The 24,753-nt window shown below is 40.2% G+C and overlaps 1 protein-coding gene across 1 annotated transcript; it reads left to right on the plus strand.

Annotated features, from left to right (window-relative positions):
• The first annotated feature begins 392 nt into the window (after nucleotides 1-392).
• LOC143483984 (mesothelin-like protein) lies at nucleotides 393-24,524 on the plus strand. The gene is made up of 24 exons (XM_076982389.1): nucleotides 393-975; nucleotides 1,344-1,430; nucleotides 1,601-1,794; nucleotides 1,928-2,022; nucleotides 2,107-2,237; nucleotides 2,610-2,734; nucleotides 5,346-5,463; nucleotides 5,537-5,752; nucleotides 13,404-13,574; nucleotides 13,702-13,839; nucleotides 13,937-13,986; nucleotides 15,268-15,400; nucleotides 15,713-15,792; nucleotides 16,454-16,574; nucleotides 16,915-17,105; nucleotides 17,823-17,913; nucleotides 18,069-18,192; nucleotides 18,375-18,556; nucleotides 20,630-20,785; nucleotides 21,439-21,572; nucleotides 22,909-23,042; nucleotides 23,208-23,302; nucleotides 23,465-23,735; nucleotides 24,054-24,524. The coding sequence occupies exons 1-24, from the start codon at nucleotides 844-846 to the stop codon at nucleotides 24,140-24,142; spliced, it is 3,258 nt and encodes a 1,085-aa protein (XP_076838504.1). The 5' UTR covers nucleotides 393-843; the 3' UTR covers nucleotides 24,143-24,524.
• Nucleotides 24,525-24,753: the final 229 nt, after the last annotated feature.

Below are 24,753 nucleotides of genomic sequence, written 5' to 3' on the forward strand. Positions count from 1 at the left end.
ACCATCACCCCATCAACAACACCTATTGCTACTACCACTCCCAGCACAACTCCAACCACCACTACCACCACCCAATCAACAACAATTACTGCTACTACCACTCCCAGCACTACTCCTACCACTACTACCACCCCATCAACAACCACTACTGCTACTACCACTCCCAGCACTACTCCTACCACTACTACCACCCCATCAACAACCACTACTGCTACTACCACTCCCAGCACTACTCCTACCACTACCACCACTCCATCAACAACCTCTACTGCTACTACCACTCCCAGCACTACTCCTACGACTACCACCCCTTCAACAACCCCTACTGCTACTACCACTCCCAGCACTACTCCTACCACTACCACCACCCCATCAACAACCCCTTTTGCTACTACCACTCCAAGCACTACTCCTACCACTACCACCACCCCATCAACAACCTCTCCTGCTACTACCATCCCCAGCAAAATCAAAACACCTTTTACATTGTCTACTGCTACCACCACTACCAGCACTACTCCTACCACTACCACCACCCCATCAACAACCTCTAGTGCTACTACCACTCCAAGCACAACTCTTACCACTACCACCCCATCAACAACACCTACTGCTACTACCACTCCCAGCACTACTTTCACCACTACCACCCCCCCATCTACAACCTCTAGTGCTACTACCACTCCTAGCACTACTCCTACCACTACCACCACCCCATCAACAACCTCCTCTGCTACTACCACTCCTAGCACAACTACAACCACTACCACCACCCCATCAACAACCTCTACTGAGACTACCACTCCCAGCACTACTCCTACCACTACCACCACCCCATCTACAATGTCTACTGCTACTACCACTACCAGCACTACTCCTACCACTATGGCCACCACATCAACAACCTCTATTGCTACATCCACTGAGACCATCAAAGCAATGACAAGCACCCGTGCCATCAGTTCTACATCTATGGTTAGTACCACCACCACACACAAATACTACTTTTGACAATTTCTACCCTTAGCACCGCTTAACATTCTACTACCTTTCCCACCACATCCAGAGCTTCTTTAAAGAGAGATAGATGGGAAATCCACATCCACAATACATATAACAACAGCCAGACTCTGTACATATGTTAGTAAAAAGAAAAAACAAATATTTCTACATCTTCTGGGAAAAAACAATGACAAGCACCATTGCTAGTTTATCTACAAATACCAATATCAATACATTCTTCTTCTTTCTCCAATATACTCATTCCCAACATCTTCTGTCAGCAACTTTTCCCCCACAAATGTAACTTCTGACATCACAGCAACCATCTCTTCTATTTGTAGCTGTCAAGTTCCAACACCATTAAGAATGGGTCAGACCTGTGCACACTCCTCAGAAACTACAGCCAAGCCATCCAGTACCTGCAGATGGTCTGTGTCTAACTTTCTACTCCATGTGTCTTAAGCTTGTTCCTCACTCCTGATTTTCATCTCATCATTGTTTAGTGCAGTAATCCATGTTTAAATTTTCAGACTTTACATTTTTTTTCTTTCTCTTCCTAACTTTCTCTCTCTTTTACTCTCTCTGTTTCTCTCTGCAGCATCCAGTTCAGTCTCCAGTTCTCGCCAGAGAGACATTGGCATGTGTGTGGCCTTTTGCTCTCAGTGTATCATCTCAGACTGATGTAAATCAGTGGTTTAATGTCTATCTGGCTCACTACCTGCCCTACCTCAGCTATCAGCTGATCAGACCTGCTCAACTCAACAGCGCCTCCTGTCTGTCATACAGGAAACTGTACGTTGTTTGATATAGCATAAACTGCTTAATCTATTGAACCACCACTAAACCTAGACTCTGATCAACTTTTCTCAACTGAGTTGATCATCTCATCAACTTTTACACACATGTTGTTTGTGTGTGTGTATAGAGTGTCAGTCCTGGGGAACAACTATAATTTCTCCAACACTGATTTCACCTCAGCTGATGTGTACAAGTCTATAAAGGCTTATCTGACCAACAGCAGTAAGAATGGTTACAATTCTCTTTCTGTTTATTGTTGTAGGTTCATGTTTTAGAAACAGTACTTATATTGTGTGTTTGTTGTAGGTGGCACTCCTCGCTGTTATAACTCCTCAGATCCCAACCTGAACTCCACCGCCTGGTTCACCAACAACATCGGACCTTTCATCACCTTCATGTCTCTTAGTGACCTCCAGACATTTGTGTCAGACAGCCAGGTGACATAGAATCCCTATAAATGTTTGTGTCTGACAACCAGTGTAGATGAAAAAGTTGTAAGCAAAGGCAAATCTTCATAAGCAACAAGAAATGTCTTAATTACTTTGATTAATTAATAAACACACATTGATCTACCTTAGAAATAGGGTGAGATGTTTCCTCATCCAAGAGAGAGCCATTGCTCCTCCATGTAGAGGAGCCAGTTGAGGTGTTTCTGGCATGTGGTCCAGATGCCACCCCAGGCACCTCCCTGGTGAGGGGTTTGAAGCATGCTGAACTGGGCCTCTTTGCTTGGGCTAATGTAAATGGATGGATGCATGAATGGATGGACATTGTTCTCATAGCTAAATGCATGTGTTTGTGTTTTGTAGATCAGTGTGTTTGCAGTGAATCCAGACAATCTTCGGTTGTTTAGCACTCCAGGAATTGCAGCCAACGTTACTGCACATTACATGGCACGGCTATTTGCAACGAATCCTAAATTCGACCCTCTCAGGTTATACACTACACACATTGTGCACTACATACAACATAAATGATATATTATACACTACAGCACAGTTATACACCCGGAATCTTCAGTTCCTTCAGATTATACACTACACACATTAGCAATAAAAAACAATAATTTTAGAATGTTTATATGTGTGATATTGGAATACAAAAATAAAAAATATCTATAAAAGACTTTTTATATCAAAATGAGAGGCATGACACAGTCATGTTTAGAATGTTTAATTTTGTTTATAATATTTATATATAATAATAATAATATGCTATATTTATGTAGATTGTTTCACAAACCCAAGGATGCTCTACATAAAAAAGACTAAGGAAAAGTAAGAAACAATAAAGAAAGATTGGAGTTGAGATTTCAAAGTAGAGCTGAAGTGATGAAGAGGAGAAGGTAGAACAGTGGTGAAGTGATGAAGAGGAGAAGGTAGAACAGTGGTGAAGTGATGAAGAGGAGAAGATAGAACAGTTGTGAAGTGATGAAGAGGAGAAGATAGAACAGTGGTGAAGTGATGAAGAGGAGAAGACAGAGCAGTGGTGAAGTGATGAAGAGGAGAAGATAGAACAGTGGTGAAGTGATGAAGAGGAGAAGATAGAACAGTGGTGAAGTGATGAAGAGGAGAAGGTAGAGCAGTGGTGAAGTGATGAAGAGGAGAAGGTAGAGCAGTGGTGAAGTGATGAAGAGGAGATGGTAGAACAGTGGTGAAGTGATGAAGAGGAGAAGATAGAACAGTGGTGAAGTGATGAAGAGGAGACAGTATAGCAGTGGTGAAGAGATCTGAGATGGGTCTAAAGTTAGATAACACAGAAGGGTCCGGGGTTCTCCAGACTAGGTGTGACAGCAGCAGTGTTTAGAGGAGAGTAAACAGTGCCAGAAGAAAAACAGATTTATCAGTTGTGAAATTGGAGCAGAAATGAGAGGCAGCAGGTCCAGTAAGCAGGAAGAAGAGGATTTAGTAAGGATATCAGTCACAGCAGAAGGATCAACTAAAGTAAAAGTAGAGACACAGAGAGATCCTGGTTGGAGCAGCATAGCTATGGTACTGAACAAGGCTGAAGGCTTACAGGCCTGAGTCTGCTATCACTAATGATGCTGGAGTAGTGGGAAGATCAGCCAGTGTTTAAACTTGACCTGCTCATTAAAGAGGATGAACAGAAAGTCCAGTCATTTCATGAAGATGGTCAAGACACCTAACTTCAGCCTTCATAAACCTGAGTAAACCATGGTGAAGCATGTGTAGCAGGGATATGTCTTAAGAGGAGCAAAACAACTGAATGTTTTGGAAACAATAGTTATAATGTGAGAAAATGAAATGCAGTGTGGAGAGGGGAGGCAGTGGGGCCAAGCTTATGGAAATAAAGACTTTTAGAAGCTGACAAACTGAATTGACAATCAATAAGCTTATGATCAGTAAAGCCCACTTTTACGGTGGCTGAGAAAACCCATCGTGCTGAAAAAGGAAAACGCACTGCAACTAGACAAAGCAAATTCATCAAAATCACAACACATACACTACATATCGGAAACGCGCTGTAAGTTCAGAAACACTGAAATCCAGTCACAACACAATGGCAGTGGGCCACAACACAACTGAAGTGTTTCTGTAATTATTTTAAGCAGGGACTGTAGTTTTTTTGCCAGAAACAAGAGTTGTGTTATACAGTATCTCATTACGTTGAACAGGACTTAAGTAGTAAAGTTCTTTAAATATAGCTAAAAAGTGTTAAATGGGATTTTTTTATATCAGGGTCTTTAAGCTTTAGTTTCTGTCTAGATACCCAGCTAGCTACATTTGAAGAGCATTAAGCTAACCAGTGATTTAAGCAGTGACTGCCAAGTGAAAAGTAAGAGATTTTATCACAGGTCAGTTAAATGATAAACATGTCTCAACTAAATATGACCTGGTAAGAGTCAATAAATGGTACCTGGTACAGTATCTCATTACATAGAATGGGACTGAATTAGTAATTAGTAGAATTAATAAAATTCGCTCTTTAAAAGTAACTACCTAGCTAGGTAATTAAGCCTAGGTAATTAAAAAGATTTAAGCCTTGGTTATAATTTTAATAGAAAAATTAATTTGTATATAATAGGAATGTCAATACTTTTTGTCAACAAATCAAAAATTGTGATTATACTTTACAGGGATTGACATAATGTAACATATTTGCATTGACAAAAGTAAATTTGATAGAACCAAGCTGCTTACCAGAATGTTCCACAAATGCCTTCATGAATTTTGCAGTTTGTGCAGAAAGTCAATGTATATGTTGGCAGTGGGAATGTTGGTGTTCATTCAGTGCCTTGTCATCTTGAGACTGGATGACTGCAGTTTGGTCCTAGTGGACCTTCCCCACTGTGTCATTAGACCTGCACAACACATCCAGAATGCAGCTGCATGTCATACTTGTTATCAGGAACCCAAAGTTCTCCCATGTCACCTCCCTGTTACAGTCCCTCTACTGGAGCCCTGTAGGTGTCCTGCTTCAGATGTTAAAAGAAAAAGAGGAAGCTGTTCTATGTGTGCATCTGTCTTATCTCTGCATGGGTGTTTGCATGGCTGTGTGGCTCTGTGTGGGGTGTGTGTCTGCAGCTTGCCAGCCAATCTTCTGTGTGCGACACCAGCTTCTGCATTTGTGAATCTTCTAGAACCAGAAAGTAAATCCATCCTGAAAGTCCTCAACAACAGCTGCACTACAATTAGTTTAGAGGTAATCAAACATGCAACCTCTCACTACCCTTTGATTTGAGTCTTGATAATTACCCACAATTCTCTCTTCACAGGTCACAGCAGCGCTGGTAGCGAATTTTAACTCCACGTTAACCACAGACACTATCCAGTCACTTGGCACACATAACATCGGCCTGACCGAGGGTCAGATCCTGGCTGCAAACCCAAACGTCATTACCAGTTCTATATCCTCTCTCAGTACAGTCACAGGCTGGAATCAAGGTCAGGTCAACGACATCATCCAGAGGGTTACTACTGCAGGGTTTCAGGTAAGTGTACACTACGTGAGACACTCTACACCAGGGGTGTCCAAACTTTTTGCAGTGAGTGCCAGATTTAGTAAGTTGAATATGTGTGGGGACCAAACATTGACTGGCATTGACCAGGGGTTGTGTCCAAACTACGGCCTATACCTAAGACCCCCTCTAAAATTACAATATCCTTCCGTAATCTTTCTGCTGTTGAATCTCTCGCCTTCTCCAAACATCTCAAATCTTCTTTATTCCCTACGATTTGTAACATATATAATGTTGAGGATGCTGTCTCTTTGTATGATTCTGTCTCTGCCATCCTCAATACACTCGCTCCACTTAAGACGAGGACTGTACCATCCACGCACACCTCTCCCTGGATTACCCCTGAACTACACACACTGAAATCGACTGGCAGGCGCCTTGAGTGTCTCTATAAAAAAACAGGTCTTCATGTTCACGCTATGGCCCTTACTGAATATATGCTCACCTACAAATCTGCACTACAATCTGCCCGTTCTCTGTATTACTCCAACCTTATACATGGTTCCAGACATGACCCTAAACATCTCTTCTCTATTGTCAACTAAATTTCTTGCCCTCCTACTCATACAGTCTTATCCTCTCCTGAAATCTGTACTTCTTTTCTCAACCATTTCCAAGATAAAATTACTTCCATAAACAAAGGTTTTCCTAGCTCACCCTCCCCTGACTTCTCTTTCTCTCCTCCCAGTCCTATTAACACTCTGTTTTCTCATTTCTCTCCGGTTTCCATCAGCAACACTGCCGAAATAATTTCTAAGTCCAAACCCTCATCCAGTCAACTTGACCCCGCCCCAACATCACTCCTAAAGCTGTCTTTCGGACATAAATACTCCTATAACACACATTATTAATCTCTCTCTCTCCACTGGTTATGTTCCCTGTTCTCTTAAAATGGCTGCTATTACTCCTGTTATTAAAAAACCTTCTCTTGACAGTTCTGATGTACAATCCTACAGACTGATTTCCAATTTACCTTTTATTTCTAAAGTTCTTGAGAGAGCTGTAGCCATACAGTTACAAGCTTTTCTCACCACCAATAATCTCTTTGAGATGTTCCAGTCAGGATTTCGTCCTTTACATAGCACTGAGACTGCTCTTCTCAGTGTTTTAAATAACCTGCTCCTGTCCTCTGACTCTGGGCGTGCATCTGTCATTCCTCTCCTTGACTTAACCGCTGCTTTTGATACAGTTAATCACAAAATACTCCTCTCACGTCTCTCCAGTATTGGTCTGTCTGGCACTGTGCTCTCTTGGTTTTCATCCTACCTTACTAACAGATCTCAGTTTGGCAGTATAGGAAAGCACAAATCCATTTCTGTCCCAGTCACCCAGGGAGTGCCATAGGGTTCCGTTCTTGGTCCCCTACTATTCATTACATACTTATCTTCCTCTAGGTAACATTATCCACTCCGCCCCAAACTTTCACTAAAAGATGCCGAAACCCTGGTACATGCATTCATTACTTCCAGACTAGATTACTGTAACTCCCTGCTTTATGGTCTACCTGCTAAATCACTTCGCCCCCTACAACAGATACAACATTCTGCAGCCAGAGTTCTAATGTCCACAAAGAAATCTGCACACATCACTCCTATCCTCCATCAGTTACACTGGCTTCCTATCTCTGAACGCATCCACTCTAAAATCCTACTCCTAACATTCAAATCTCTGCATGGTCTTACACCCTCCTATCTCTCCAACCTTCTCCACCTTCATATCTCATCACGTCAGCTCAGGTCCTCTAACCTAGGTTTGCTCTCCGTCCCATGACACAGACTCTCTACTATGGGTGGCAGATCATTCAGTGTTGCTGCCCCCACCCTCTGGAATTCGTTACCTCCCTCTATTCGCTCCTCTGACTCTCTCTCTACTTTCAAAACTCAACTCGAGTTTCCTCTCTTCTCAATATTTCCGCTCTTTCTAAGCCCTGTATTTTTCCCCTTTCATGTGTGTACAGCGACCTTGGGTTTGTGAAAGGCACTATATAAAATAAACATATTATTATTATTATTATTATCTGCCGCTATAGTATAGTATAGTCTAGGGGTGTCCAAACTACGGCCTACGGTCCATTTTAAATTGGCCTGCAAGACATTTAATAAACAGAATATAATATGACCCGCACTTTTGCTTGAGTGAATTAGTTTTCTTAGTTTTAACACCAGAGTTACTGTTGATCAAGGCAGTTGCTCCACCAAAAAGGACAATTACAGAAAAAAATTCCCCCAAATTACTAAACATGGCAGCACCAAAGAAGCGATAGATCCCCAGAGACGCTGAGTGTCCAATAGGCGGGACAAAGCCCAGCATTTATCCAATGATTCGCATTTGTCCAATGACTTTAGTCCCGCCCAACGGACGCACAGCGTCTCTGGGGTTCTATGGGGCAGTGGGCTGGACTCGGCTGGCCGGACGCTCCGCTTCTGCATGATGATTGGATGATCTGTTTAAACCACTGTTGAGCTGCGGGACTGAATGAGAGGAAAGCCGCGTCGTTACCAGCGATAAGAAGCTGATTCTGAACAAAAGTTGAGCGCGTTGTAGCGCATATTTTATTCAATGACGTACACACAACAGTATATATTTGATCACTTATTTTTGACAATTTAGATGATGGCACTAAACTTTTTTGGAGTCACCCCTGCACTACACACTACAGTAGTGCCTGTAATTGATACTAGAACAACGCAACCAAATCTCTTTTGTCCCAGGTGCAGGACTTTTTTTCTGTTTAAGCATGTTTTCATTCATTTGTCTCTAATCATACTTAATTATTGCATCTTACCCACATACAGTTGTGATCAAATTTATTCAACCCCCACTGAAATAAAGTGTTTTGGCCAGTTTGACATTGATTTTGATCATTTCAGTCATCTTATTTACAATTATATCAAAGAGGCACTTATAAATTAGACAAACATAACATAATATTTATGATGGAATAACCACAAATGTCTTTACTGTGCTCACATCATTATCAGTTTTATTCAACCCCCTAGTGACATTATTTTTTAGTACTTAGTACAACATCCTTTTCCAGTTATGACAGCTTTCAAGCGTGAAGCATAGCTTGACACAAGTGTCTTGCAGCGACCTATGGGTATCTTAGCCCATTCTTCATGGGCAAAAGCCTCCAGTTCAGTCACATTCTTAGGCTTGCGCACTGCAACTGCCTTCTTAAGGTCCCACCAGAGGTTCTCAATTGGATATAAGTCTGGTGATTGCGATGGCCACTCTAGAATGTTCCAGCCTTTCATGTTCAACCATGCTCTAGTGGACTTGGATGTGTGCTTCGGATCATTGTCCTGTTGGAAGGTCCAACGTCTCCCAAGCCGCAGGTTTGTGACTGACTCCATCACATTTTCCTCCAAGATCTCCTGGTACTGAAGGGAATTCATGGTACCCTGCACACGTTGAAGCTTTCCTGTACCATTAGAAGCAAAACAGCCCCAAAGCATAATTGACCCCCCGCCATGCTTCACAGTAGGCAAGGTGTTCTTTTGTTCATAAGCCTGGTTCTTCCTTCTCCAAACATAGCGCTGGTCCATTGTCCCAAACAGTTCTAATTTAGTTTCATCTGACCACAGTACACTGTTGTGGCTTTGTCCACATGACTTTTGGCATACTGCAGTCGACTTTTCTTGTTCTTTGGAGTCAGCAAGGGGGTGCGTCTGGGCGTTCTGGCATGGAGGTCTTCGTTATGCAGTGCGCGCCTTATTGTCTGAGCTGAAACTTCAGTGCCCACATCTGACAGGTCTTTTTTCAGTTCCTTAGCAGTCACGCGGGGATTTTTCTCCACATTACGCTTCAGGTAGCGCACAGCAGTCGCGGTCAGGATCTTCTTTCTGCCACGACCAGGTAACGTTTCCACTGTGCCCTTTAACTTGAACTTGCGAATGATACTTCCGATAGTGTCTCTTGGAATATTTAACAACTTCGCAATCTTTTTATATCCATTGCCATTCTTGTGAAGAGCAATAACCTCTTCTCTTTTCTTCTGGGACCATTCTCTTGCCTTCACCATGCTTGGAAACACACCAGTAGATGTCTAGAAGGAGCTGAGTATCACAGTCCTTTTAAATCTGCCTAATTGGTGCTTATCATGCTTGATTGCTGCTCGTTGACATCCACAGATGTTTTCAATACCTGATGGAAAACACTGGAATGAACCTCTGTTCTTAGGAGTGGTAGTCGTAAAGGGGTTGAATAATTGTGTCAATGAAGAAATCACAAAAAGGCCATTTAATACTTTATGACAAAAAAAATTGATGCTATCTTAGTTGCATTTAGTTCTTTAACAAGTCCTTGTAAGATTTCATTATGAACACAATTACAAATGTGCACTGAATTCCATAAAACCCTTCGCAGCATTGGGGGTTGAATAAATTTGATCACAACTGTATCTCGTGTCAAAATGTTCAGAACAATCTCAGCTCTCATCCTAATGAGGTTCCATTTGACTTAGAGTAATGCATAAATAAATAATATGGTCTTAAGCCTGACGATATGACGTCATATTTTCAAAATATTTTCATATATCATCATATGAAACCATACCTTTGCTGAAAGATAAATTAATGCTTGAAATATGTTTGCTCAAGTGTTGGCTTCACAAAAATAGTGAAACATGTAATATAGGCCTATATAGTAGTATACAAGTATAAAGTAGTATATAAATATGTGTACAAAAATGCACAAATCATATTTTAATGATCACTTATTGCACAAAGGTGTGATCTGAGATAAAATGTGACTGATCAATGACTTTTTGTATTATATATCGAGCTTCATGGAGTATCAAAATGTCAAACTTCATGTGTGCAACTGGAAAAAAATCACAGCAGCTATAAAAAACAAACAAACAAATACTGTACAGAGCAGTGATCATAGCCAAAACATATTCATTCATCTAGATCAGGGGTAATCAACTATATTGTTCCGCGGGCCAAATTTGGCAGATAGCTCTGACCAGCGGTCCGGGGGAGAGGAGGGTGGGGTGGTGAACGTAAGTTGTTGAGCGGGGGGGTGGGGGGTGTGTATGGCGAACGTAAGTTCTTGTAGGGGGGGGGGTCGAACTTTGAGCGGGGGGGGCGGCAAACGTAACACTCGTGTTTTTTTCAATAGCGCTGAAATAAATGCTCCGGTTTAAAATTAATTCTCCCGTCAAAATTTAAGAAATATTTTTAACAATTTATTCTGGGTCCGGATGGGATGGCATTTGGGTCCGTATCCAGTTAATCAGGAATGAGATTGGGTCCGGACAGGACTGCGTTCGGATCCGGACCATTGTCCGCCTGTTGGTGACCTCTGATCTAGATTATTCGATACTATACTTTCACACTCTGCAATCTACAGAGCAAACATTTAGGCAAAAGTCAAAAACGAAATCATAAAAACAAAAATAATTTCATCAAGAATAAATGACATGAATTTTGCACAGAAGCAACTTCTAGCTAGCTAGTTAGTAGCATCGCGAGCCTATCTGTGAATAGAGATATTGCAAAATAACATTCATTTAGCCATTGATCTTTTATACTTCTTCATCAAACCCTTCAGGAATTCAACCTACCTTCATCAGTGCTATGTACATCACTACACACTAACTAGTTAGCTAGTAGGAGATGTCACTGTAGGAGATTCGGAGGTTGTTTACAATTTACCCGCTGGCTACAGAATGAGGATAGAACGCTCCCCCCACTTTCGCAAGGGGTGGTACTTAGTGAGGTCATTGGCATGCAATGAATGACACACGAATCTCCCAATCACAGGATGAGAGGGCAGTCAGACAGGGGAGGGCAGTAAATCTTAGTGACACATGAACCTACAAACCATATATGGGCATGTTTTTAACTCCTCATTTATTGTCTCCTTGCATTGCATCTTCTCAAACATGAATTAACATTTAAGGGGAAAGCTTCCAGTTTCCAAAAATATTTGAACCATGTGTCTGTGATGTCATATTGCAGAGATATTAATATAAATATTTGGACACATCCATATTAATGCACTGCTGCATCACTCGACCTGGGAGGGTGAGACACTCTACACACTACAGTAGTGGCTGTAATTGATACCAGAACAACTACACACTACAGTAGTGGCTGTAATTGATACCAGAACAACTACACACTACAGTAGTGGCTGTAATTGATACCAGAACAACTACACACTACAGTAGTGGCAGTAATTGATACCAGAACAACTATACACTACAGTAGTGGCTGTAATTGATACCAGAACAACTACACACTACAGTAGTGGCTGTAATTGATACCAGAACAACTACACACTACAGTAGTGGCTGTAATTGATACCAGAACAACTACACACTACAGTAGTGGCTGTAATTGATACCAGAACAACTACACACTACAGTAGTGGCTGTAATTGATACCAGAACAATGCCTTCAACCAAAACTCTTTTGTATTAATGTACACCATAAAAATTCTCCACTTGCCCTCCTATGGGTAGTCTTTTTTCTTCAATCTTAGCTGTTCCTAGATCTGCACTCTTCTGGATGGAGATGTCTGATGTTCCCAGTATCTGCTGTAGCCACACTCCCAGTTTAGCATGGAGTGCCACACTTTGACTTTGGGACTTGCAGTCCATCCTCGGCCCAGATTGTGTTTCATATATTATGTGTTTCATATATGATATATGATATGATATATCCTGCCTGGTGCTGTAGATCCCCGTCTGTATTGACGTTGTGTTCAGAGTTTGTTCCTGGGCTGCTATGACTAGTGTCTAAGTGCCTTCTTTCAGTCCATTGGTAGGATTCGTTCTGAGTAGTAGCTCAGATGCTCACTAGTCCTCAGACCCCCTCCTTCCACTTATTGTACAGTCTCTGAGTGCTGGACTTGGGATGGAACCCTCTGTGCATTGTGGTGGGTTTCCTTGTGTTTATGTCAGTGTCATTTGGCCAACATTTTATGCTAGCAGGATATATGTTGACTGGTAGTGTTGGTAGCCCAGATGGTGTCCTTCACATTCAGCTGACATCTCAGGACTTACCTCAGTCTCTGTAGGTATTTGACTGTAGCTGCTTTCCTTGTGGCCTCAACAAAATTCACATTTGCCTTTGGGATTCCAAGGAAATATGTATAACAGGGAATACCTGCCCTTAAATATAATTATGTATTACCTTCAGGTAGTATGATCCCCTCAGTTCAGAGTACCTTCCCTCTCCTTGTAACCATCCAATCACATTTATCCATTCCAAATGACATTCCAGTGTCATTGCTGAATATCCTGGTGAAGTGGATTATCAAGTCAATGTCTTGTTCACTTCTGGTAAACAGATTGATTGTCATCCATGTAGGGGAGCTGGCTGATGATTCATTCCACAGCCACTCTTGGAGATGATTTCACTGAGGGGTTTCAGACATATGAAGAACAGTTGCAGGGTTAGGGCACCTCATTGGCAAATCATGTACTTGATGGTCATTTGTGCTATTGGCATGAAGTTGGCCTCAAGAATTGTCTTCCACAGCCCCACTGAGTTCTCAGTGAAGATCACTGCCCCGAAATTAGCACTATAAGTCTGCACTCAACTTCTTCATTCTGAAGGATGACCTATTGTACTTTGTTGATCTGTGTTCTGATTGGATGGTGTTTTGACAGATCAACAGTGCTTCGTCCTTGGTGACTCTGGGCACGCTCATTGGAGGTGTTTCCACAGCAACCATGTCCAGTATTCCATCCTCTCAGCTTCAGATTGTATCCCAGAATCCAACATTTGTCAACAACATTCTGACAGCACCAGTGATTCTGCAGGAGACGTATGTTCGGAAGGTACTTCAGTTCAGACACACACATTCACCATAATAATCTGCCTTTAGCTATAAATATAGGACATAAAGCACTGTACAAAACAAAAAAAACAACTTCAATCATTTTATTATTCTACACTTTCTTCTAGATTGTCTCTCTAAACGAGTCTCAGGCGGTGGTGAACATTCCAAACGAATTAGCAACATTCATCCCACGTGTGATACTGGCATCACTGAATGCTGTTAATGTTTCATTTGTGAACCCAAAGAACTGGAATAAGGAACAGGTAAGAGAATACATAACGGTCATGTGTATGCAATGTATGTATGTGTATGGAAAATAAATAAATGCATAAATGTGTCATTATTGTTTTGTTTTTCTAGGCTCTTGTGCTTTTCCCTGATGTGGTCAGTGTCAGTAATAATGTAAAAGAGTGAGTTAAATCACACATTCTGCTGCACAGAATACACACACACACACATACACACACACACACACACACACACACACATAACACACATAACCTGTGTGAACATGAAACTTGTACAAACCAGTATCGAACCATGACCATTAAACCTGGGTCGGCTAACATTCACCCCCCCCCCCCCAAAAAAAAAAATAAAAAATTCCTCTCATAATTAACTGCAATAAAGAAGACAAAACTGAGACGACAGTACAGCTTTAGAAACGCAATAACCAATAATATCTGTACTAGATAACTTCTTAAGCAAAATAAGGTTCCAGCAAAATAAGGTTCACAGCTCCGTGTTCCTCGGGAGCGGAATATGTAAACAACGCGCACGAGGGCATTAAAGGAATGAATTGAAACTAGCTAGTGGTGGTACGCTAATGCTAGCTAGCGTCGCCACAGCAGGCGGAAATTATCATACAGTTAAGCCCGCCCACTAAGAGGGAAGATGTGATTGGTCAATTTTACTGTCATTTGAAACTGGTATTGAGCTGAATTATAACTGCCTGGCCCTCTGTAAATGAACAGCGGGACCACCAATCACCAACATTCTGCAGAGGTATCACAGTCCTGACCTTAACCCCTCACCAACTATAGAGCGCACCTCAATATAACCGCATCTACCAAGTAAAAAAAAAGGAAAATGTTGTATAAGCCACTCCGGGCTATAAGCAGCATATATCTACTGAACTGAATAAAGTGGGTCCCCGCTTAAGGACGGGTCTGGTTAACGACGGACCAGAGTTACGACCGACTTTTTTATATTTCGTACGGTGCGCGGAGGAGCAGTGGCAGCACAGTGGAGTTTTGTGTAGTGTAGTGGGGTGTTGTGGTGGTGGTATTGTGGAGTGTAGTGGAGTGTTGTGAAATGTTGTAGTGTTGTAGTGTGTTGTAGAGTGTTGTGGAGTGTTGTGTACGATAAGCTGAGGCAGCGCAGCCTCCACCGCAGCCCATCTCGGCAACGTGATCGCTCTTTCTCACTCACTGTACATTTAACTGAACTGATCAGTATATATATATATATATATATATATATATATATATATATATATATATATATATATATAATGTTTTAAGAATACTTCAGGCCCTCTGAGAGGGAGTAGAGGGCCCTAACGGTTCCCCACTGACACAAACACATAAAATTCCTCCATGTATCTAAGAAATGTTGCAATATGTAATATAATTTTTGCATGTGGTTATAAAAGCAAAAGATTTGAATTTTGTCTGTGTGTGTTTCTACAGATTGTCAGATGCAGTACTCCAGGGGTTTAGCTGCACCTCAGCTCAGGCTCTCCCTGTACCAAAAATCAAACAGGTGGTGCAAGCCTGTAGACCACAACCAGGCAAGAGCAAGGTCCCTCTGCAAGAGTCACAGGTATACAGGCGGACATTTAACCAGCTAATATTCTACATTAAATGGAAATGCCATTTCATATCAGTAATTATATATCAGTTCTAAGTGTAAGGAGACCTTTTATGATATGATCTGTGATTGTGCATTAGATTGAGTCACACAGTGATTAGCTTCCTCTAGAAAACAGGAACAGTGAATGATAAGTAATGCTTTAGCAATTAAAATGTGTCAACATCAAATATGATATATCTGGTATATATGGTATATCAGAATATCTGAAAGAGGATGGCTGATGAAACAATGGTGTGATTAACGGTGTGTTCTGTACTGTAGTTGACCTGCATGTACAACTATGTGAAAGATACATCTATCACCTTCAGTGATGTCCCTTCTGACATGCTTCTCTACTACAAGTGTGTAACACACACAAATGGACAAACACACATACACACAAATGCAAAATGTATGCACACGCACTAACACACTGGTCTGATTAAAAGATGTGCTTAAAACATGAAGTATTAATGATGACACACAAACACACATCCTTAACATTAATTAATAATAAAGATAACACACAAACACAACCTTAACATTAATTAATAATAAAGATAACACACAAACACAACCTTAACATTTAGTACTTATGAGAATAACACAGAAACACATCCAGAACATTCAGTACTAATGAAGATAACACACACACATCGTTAACATTCAGTATTAATGAAAATAATACACTAACACGCATCCTTAACATTCAGTACTAATGAGGATTACATACTAACATGTCCTTAACATGACAAATGCTAACTGGCAGTTGATAGATGCACCATTTGCAATGAAGTACAAATACATTTGGTTTTATAAGCCATTCAGATCAATTTAATAAATTTTTTATGTGTATAATTTTATTTGTTTTTTTTTTTTTTAGTTTATTAGTTTAAATAATCATTCTTTTTTTATCATCATCATTTTGCTTTTAAAATGTATTGATGTGGATTTGATTAATGTTATCTGTGTTATCTATAATGTGTGTGTGTGTGTGTGTGTGTGTGTGTGTGTGTATTGTAGTTATTCAAATGTGCAGGACTGCAGGTCGTATTTTAGCGCTCTGGGTGCAGCAGATTTCTCTATTCCTTCCAGCTTCCTCAACATACAGAAAAATCTGTTCAACAATGCACAAACCTGCCTGGTAAACATCACACCTCACTTTAATGACATCACACATCACTTTAATGACATCACACCTCACTTTAATGACTTTAATGATAGATATATGTAATCATTCCTAATGTCCATGTTCCAGGAAATTCCAAAAATGTTTATAAAGGGTTTTTAGAACATTGACACACTGACTTTACAACTCACATTTTGAAATGTTTATTTTTTGTAATGTGTAATATTTGAGCTTCACACATGCTGTGTCCTTTGTTCAAGATCACACATGACTGTAAAATACACACAAGGACCATCAGTCAGTGTCTGTTCACACCTGTTCACACCTGTTCTGTACCTGTTCTACATCAATGCAGGGTATCTCTGGCTTCAGTTTGAGTCAGACTCAGGTGGGAATTCTGGGTAATATGATCTGCACAATAGACTCCTTCTACATCAAGAACTCTGACCCACTCATCATAGAGAAGCTGAAGAACTGTGGAGACCTGACTGCCTCTCAGGTCACGGGTATACAGACACTGCTCTTCAGTGGCAACACGCCCTACGGGTGAGATTCAATTCTAGATTAAAGATTTTAAAAACTTTATTCATACCAGAGGAGCAATTGAGGGCACATAGAGCAGCAACGACATGGTATAAATTTGAGTCCAGTCACTGTTGATCCATTCCAAAACTTTTAAGTCTCCTCAAAAAATATAATCTGCATCTTAAACTGTTCTACTTGCCTGGGTCTGCTGTATTGTTGTGACAGCGGTTTTGTGTTCAAATCAGAGGCTGAGATGGACACATTGGTGCGTCCTCATGGGTGCATCCTTCTTTAGGTTAAAAGAAAGACATAAAGCTCGGACGCGTTTATCTTTGTGTAGGTGTAGAGTGTGTGTAGGTGTAGTGTGTAGGGTGTGTGTAGGTGTAGAGTGTGTGTAGGTGTAGTGTGTGTGTATGTGTAGGGTGTATGTAGGTGTAGTGTGTGTGTACGTGTAGTGTGTGTGTATAGCTCTTGAATGTGCATAGGTGTAGTGTGTGTATAGGTGTAGAATGTGTGTGTGGGTGTAGTGTGTATGTATAGGTGTAGAGTGTGTATAGGTGTAGTGTGTGTGTAGGTATAGTGTTTGTGTAGCCGTAGTGTGTGTGTAGGTGTAGTGTGTATAGCTCTAGCGTGTGCATAGGTGAATGTGTGTGTGTATAGGTATAGAGTGTGTGTAGGTGTAGTGTGTATGTATAGTTGTAGAGTGTATAGGATCTTACCTTGTGCTTCTGTCCACAGAAATCCCTCAACATGGAAACTACAGACACTACAGCAGTTAGGCAACCTGCCCCTCTACTTGAACACGGAATTCTGGGCCAAATTTAGTTCTGTATGTAATTTAGTTATTTTGTCTGTTTATTTCCTGGTTTGTTGTCAGGTGTTTAGCTAAGGAGACTCTGGTCATTTGAAGGGTGTGTTATGTAATTTCATTCTGTATTTATTTATCCATTGTGTGTCTCTGTGTGTGTGACTGCATTCTTGAAGATGGACAAAATGACATTTCTGAGGTCATTCATCCCTACCCTGAAGACACAGAACATTCCAATAACAACACTACAGAGATTATTCACTGCAAGCAACACAAATATCAAGAGTAAACGTGCTGCAGGTATCAGTGCCTCACAGCAGAAACACACATTTGAACACTGACACACAGGAACACAGGTTTACACGGCTATATTGTGTCCAGCTATATGTAAATGTCCTTACCAGTTTAATAAAGGTCATTTGGTAGCATCATTTATCCAGTATAGAATAATGTAATTCATCTTTTCTCTCTGTGTCTCACAGGATGTACTGCAGGTGAAATTACAGAAGCAAACATTGCAGATCCATCATTCCCTGTTGGTTACGATTCAACACAGTTTGATTTGTGTCTCAGTTTAACTGTGTTGAAGAACAATCCAGCTGCCATCACTCAGAAAGTTGTGGACCCCAGCTTTGAGAGGATCATTCTTAACAAATTAAACCAGGTCAGCATTACTGAGGACATGATGTTGAAAACACTGAGATGCTGTATGTTAGGTTACATATAGATCTCTAACAACTACATGTGGAAATCTTGTAATAGATTGTGAACTTAGTATTTCCTGTGATATTTGATTTTCAGTGAAAAGCAGGAAAACATTTTACTTGGTTTGTGCTTTTACTGGACAGCAGAGTTTAGTTATTAATACCAAACACAGCATCACTTTTTCTGCTGCTATGGAGACAAGTCAAACAAGAACATTGGTTGTTTGTTATGTGAATTTAAATGTAAAATTAGACATTTAAATGTAAACATAGACAGTGCTGATTTTGACCGGAATCTGGAATTACACTGTTGTGCTTCAGGCATCTTGCTAAACTAGCATTGGCATTAGCATTAACTTATAATATTGAGAGAGTCTTCATCTCCGTGAGACATAATTCAACTTACTGGGATGTTGACATGGACCCTTATGGGAGTGTTCACATGGACCCTTATGGGTGTGTTCACATGGGGTCTTATGGGGATGTTCACATTTAGTCTTATGGGTGTGTTCACATGGCATTTTATGGGTGTGTTCACATTGTGTCTTATGGGTGTGTGCACATGGTGTATTATGGGTGTGTTCACATTTAGTCTTATGGGTGTGTTCACATGGCATTTTATGGGTGTGTTCACATTGTGTCTTATGGGTGTGTTCACATGGTGTATTATGGGTGTGTTCACATGGCATTTTAGGGGTGTGTTCACATGGTGTATTATGGGTGTGTTCACATGGCATTTTAGGGGTGTGTTCACATTGAGGCTTATAATAATCTTTATTTGTATAGCACGTTTCATACATGCAACTCAAAGTGCTTTACAGAATAAATTAAAAATAAACATTAAAAGGAAGCAAAGATAAGAAGACAAAAATAAAATATTAAAAGAAATTAAAGATAAAAAGGAAACCAACACAATAAAATAATGAAATAAAGTGACAAATTATAAAATAATAGACAAAATAATGTAATAACGTAAATAAGATGGAGAGTTTCTTAACTAAAAGCAGATCTAAACAGGAAGGTTTTGAGATTCTTCTTGAAGCTGTGCAGGGATGAAATGCCTCTGATCTCTTCAGGAAGAGATCGCCAATATTTAATCGGCTTATTGGTGTGTTCACATGGCATCTTATGGGTGTGTTCACATGGAGTCTTATGGGTGTGTTCACATGGAGCCTAATGGGTGTGTTCACATGGAGCCTTATGGGTGTGTTCACATTGAGTCTTATGGGTGTGTTCACATGGAGCCTAATGGGTGTGTTCACATGGAATCTAATGGGTGTGTTCACATGGAGTCTAATGGGTGTGTTCACATGGAGTCTTATGGGTGTGTTCACATGGAGTCTTATGAGTGTGTTCACATGGAGCCTAATGGGTGTGTTCACATGGAGTCTTATGGGTGTGTTCACATGGAGTCTTATGGGTGTGTTCACATGGAGTCTTATGGGTGTGTTCACATGGAGCCTTTTCAAACTCTTTTGTCTATGATACACTTTGCCACTGAAGAGTCCTCTAGCCTGAGCAATGAATCAGGATCCAGGATGCATTCTCTCTTCATCCACCGCTGACCCCAATCAAAATCAAGCATGTTTTTCTGCTCATCCACTGCTGACCAATCAGGATCAAAGATGCTGCCTCATCATGCCAGTATGATGGATGTCAGCTGGATGGTTTTGGACACCTATATGTAGAATGCTTGAAACAAAGATTACCATATCTCAACATGAGAGAGCCCCAGTCCATTGAGTTTATGGACTGTGTTGTTCATTTTGTCTTTCTCTCCATGCAGCTTTGATGAATTCTCACTGTCTGCTGTCTTATGGGGGTTGAAAAGTCACCATGTGAACACCCTCATTGTTCTAGAATTTGTGAAATCCATAATTTTTTTATTAACCTAATTAATTAATTAATCACTTAATTAATTTATTAGATTTACCTAATTCTTCTGTGAGTTATATATTGTATATGAAGAGTTAATGGTGTATGTGTGTGTGTGTGTGTGTGTGTGTGTGTGTGTGTGTGTGTGTGTATTGCAGGCATACCCCTCAGGTCTTAATGACAGTATGTTGCAGAAACTGGGTCCCACATCTCATGTGGCCACAGTCAGTGAAATCAGCAATTGGACCATCACCACAATAGACACACTGGCATCTTTAATGAACCCAGTTAATGGGGCCTGGACTTCAGACCAGGTAACACGTCACGTCCATCAGTGTATGTGTGTAGAATGTATTGGGTTTTTGGTTTTGAAACCATGGTCAATTTCTCATTATTTTGATGCAAGGGGTAATTACAGAGAAATATATTCAGTTATAAACATTTAGTAAGCTGAAATTGTCCACACTTAATGTAATTTCACTAACATTTAATTAAGGAAATACATAAATATAAAAAGATAATCAGAACATGTGCACTGCAGTTAATATTGTCCCCACAATTGTAACCATTCACCATTACTATGGAAAATGTCCTTCACTTTAAGAGCTCTAATTCTGAATCTATGACTTCTTCCTTTAGTAAATATCTAGAACATTAGGGCCATTTTTGGTTAAATATGTTCCACATACACTTCAGATGTCTCCTACTGTAATAATATGCTGCAAATGTCAGGAGAAACAGGCAGTTAATTACTACGCTCCTGTTCATTCATGTAACTTTAACATGTCATCTTTGAATGAATGAATGAATTAATTAATTAATTAACTTACATTTATATAGGTAAAATGAAGAATAAAGTTATTTAACAACAACAGGACAACCACTGGATGGAGCTAGTGACCTCAGGAAATGACTCGTGTGTGTGTGTGTGTGTGTGTGTGTGTGTGTGTGTGTGTGTGTGTTATAGAGTACTGCAGTGATAATTAATTATCTGAGTGTTCCTGGAAACACATTGGGGACTGCTGAAATAAATGCAGTTGGCTCCAGCCTCTGTTCTTTAAACATCAGTGTACTGAGAACCATTACTGTTAACAGCCTGAAGTAAGTACACACACATACACGTGCACACACACACACACACACACACACACACACACACACACACACACACACATTGCATAAAGCAGTCAGTAAGATTGAGAAGAATGATTTACCAGAAATGTGCAACAATACTACCAACACCCACAAAACACACACACACACAACCGAGTCCTAAAGTTCTTCCCTAGTCTTGTGTAAGCTTTATGGTTACTTGTTTCCAAAAATCAATAAACAAGTGCATTAGCAAGTGGATTAACACTGACCACAACAGTATAAGTCAAGTCAAGTCAAATTTATTTATATAGCGCTTTTCACAACACATGTTGTCACAAAGCAGCTTTACAATCGTATTGGTCCAAATCCCTAATGAGCAAGCCAAAGACGACAGTGGCGAGGAAAAACTCCCTATGATGGTGGGGATTAGGAAGAAACCTCGGGAGGACCAAGACTCAAAGGGGAACCCATCCTCCATTGGGCAGCCCACTTCCAAGGGGGCGAATAACCCCTTTCAATTTGTATAGCAGCAGAAAATTGTTCTTATAGTTCTTATAGTTTGCAAACAGCTGTGGTGATAAAACCTGTGGTCATAGTATCTGTGGGGATAATATATGTGGTCATAGTACATTGGTCATAATAGCTGTGGTAATAACACCTGTGGTGATTACGCCTGTGGTGACAATATGTGTGGTCATAGTACCTGTGGTGATAATGCCTATGGTGACAATATGTGTGGTCATAGTACCTGTGGTGATAGTACCTGTGGTGATAATATGTATGGTCATAGTATCTGTGGTGATAATATGTGTGGTCATAGTATCTGTGGTGATAATTGTGGTGATAGTATCTGTGGTGATAATACCTGTGGTGATAATACCTGTGGTCATAACACCTGTGGTGATAATACCTGTGGTCATAGTATCTGTCATCATAATACCTGTGGTGAAAATATCTGTGGTCATAGTACCTGTGGTGATAAAACCTGTGGTCACAGTACCTGTGGTGATAGTACCTGTGGTGATAACACGTGTGGTGATTGTACCTGTGGTGTGGAGCTCGACAGCCTCTCTTTATGTATCTCTCTACATGTACCTACCATTAGACGTTGGACACACAAATCATCACTGACTGCACACACATTCATTATTTTGTTTTGACAATTTTTATTCAACCGGATGGATGGATGGATGGATGAATGGGTTTTACTTTCTCAGAGTTCCATGGTGTTTGTTTTTATATCTTAATGATACAGGATGACATATGAACAAATGATGTAGGATCACCACAGATGTTTAAATTAAAGATGCAGTCTCAGGATTTCTGTCTTTTTTATCTGCAGGTTTGCAAATCCAGCTGATTTGTCCTCGTGCTCATTTTCTCAGAAAAACATTTTGTACAATATCGCTGTCATCGCATTTATTAACGAAACCAGAGATGTGCAACAATACTACCAACTCATCTGTCCATTTCTAGGTAAAAGACACACACACACACACACACACACACACACACACACACACACACACACAACCGAGTCCTAGAGTTCTTCCCTAGTCTTTCCCCAGCTCAGAAACATATTTACAACTCATGATTATATCCAAATCCAAAATGAATTCACCCGTGCATGTCTGTCTGTAGGTGGAGCTCCTCTGTCAGATATAATAACTCTTGCTGCTCAGAACATCAGCATGGATATAACCACCTTCATTAACCTGGACCTAAATGCAGTCATGGTATGATATAAAAACACAACTTGCATAATAATGTAGAGTGAAAGTTCAAAGATTTGGTGCTGACACCAAAATTTAACACCATATAACCATTAAATACCTTAAATGCTGTCTTTATTTGTGTGTGTGTGTGTGTGTGTGTGTGTGTTTGTGTGTGTGTGTCAGGCCCTGAATGTGAGTGCAGTGAATGATCTGTTTAGGAATAACTTACCTGTTCTGAAGCTGTTTGAGAACAACACAGTGGTCCAATCATGGAGACTTCAGCAGTACCAGTTTCAGCTGGACACTCTGAGAATAGGACTGATTGGGATACAAAACCCCAGCACTGCAAACACCACTCCTACTGTCAACAAAATCAGCATGAACACTACAACTACTATCACTAAAACCAGTGTTCTCACCACCTTCACTAACTATACTGCCAATACCACAGCTGGTAAGAACAAAGTTCTTCAAAAAGTAGAAAGACATTATTGTTTCTGTTGTGAGTTTAATATTTCTCATTGTGTGTGTACTAGTTTCCACAGTTTCAGTAATAATACATTTTATTTATAACAGACTTTAAATTTAAACATGGTAGAGATGGTAAAATGATAGAGAAACATCAAATCATAAACAAAATAACTAAAGTGTTTTGCCGCTAGAGGAGTCAGTGGACTTGTGGGTAGTGGAGTTCCCAGACCCTGTATGCATGACACCACTAGTGAACTGCTTGTCCCAGAGTTCACATAGTTTTATGATCTGTGTTTTCCAGGATGTGCAACAGTTCATGGTGAAGCAGGACTGTGGCGTCTCTCTCTGTTTGTGGGACTCCTGACGGTTACTCTGCACACAGTGCATTAACCATCAAACACTATAAATACACACCAGTCACTATAAATGCTGCTGACACCAAAATCTAACACCATATAAACCCAATGCTAAAATTTTCTAACATGAACCTGTAAACTGTCACAACTTAAGGTTAGGGTTAGGTCTTATTTAGCCTTATGTCTGACATATTATTAGTATTAATTGCACTTTAATAGCAGATTATCAAAGGCATAGATATATTTATTTAAGATGTTTACAATTATTAAATGCACTAATTATCTTTATACACTGCATTTTCTGGAGACCACGAAGTTTCTTAATGTTACACCGCAGTAGGCCTGCTATGACATACTGATGATAAATACTGGGGTGGATCTGATTTATTTAAATGTTAGTTATCTAATTGTTGTAATTTTTTACATTAAAATGCTTATGCCAATTATCACATGTATTTAAATCTTCCTCAATAAAATTTACGTTTTGATTTAGCATTATGGTTTTTAAAAATTCTGTTACAAAGTTACACACTTACATTTAAATGAAATCAACATGCTACATTTACAAAATGTTTTGCCTGAAACTCTAAGTTAAAGCACTTGTCCAAGTCTTGCATAAGCAACTGTGCATTTACACAGTAGAAC

This window comes from Brachyhypopomus gauderio, chromosome 20, assembly GCF_052324685.1.
Source record: "Brachyhypopomus gauderio isolate BG-103 chromosome 20, BGAUD_0.2, whole genome shotgun sequence".
Lineage (NCBI taxonomy): Eukaryota > Metazoa > Chordata > Actinopteri > Gymnotiformes > Hypopomidae > Brachyhypopomus > Brachyhypopomus gauderio.

Excerpts from the sequence above, each read along its gene's own strand:
- LOC143483984 (XM_076982389.1), top strand. The coding sequence starts at position 844 with ATGTCTACTGCTACTACCACTACCAGCACTACTCCTACCACTATGGCC. Across the intron at positions 1,795-1,927 it reads TGTCTGTCATACAGGAAACT|AGTGTCAGTCCTGGGGAACA; the intron begins GTACGTTGTTTG and ends GTGTGTGTATAG. Across the intron at positions 15,401-15,712 it reads TCCCTCTGCAAGAGTCACAG|TTGACCTGCATGTACAACTA; the intron begins GTATACAGGCGG and ends TCTGTACTGTAG.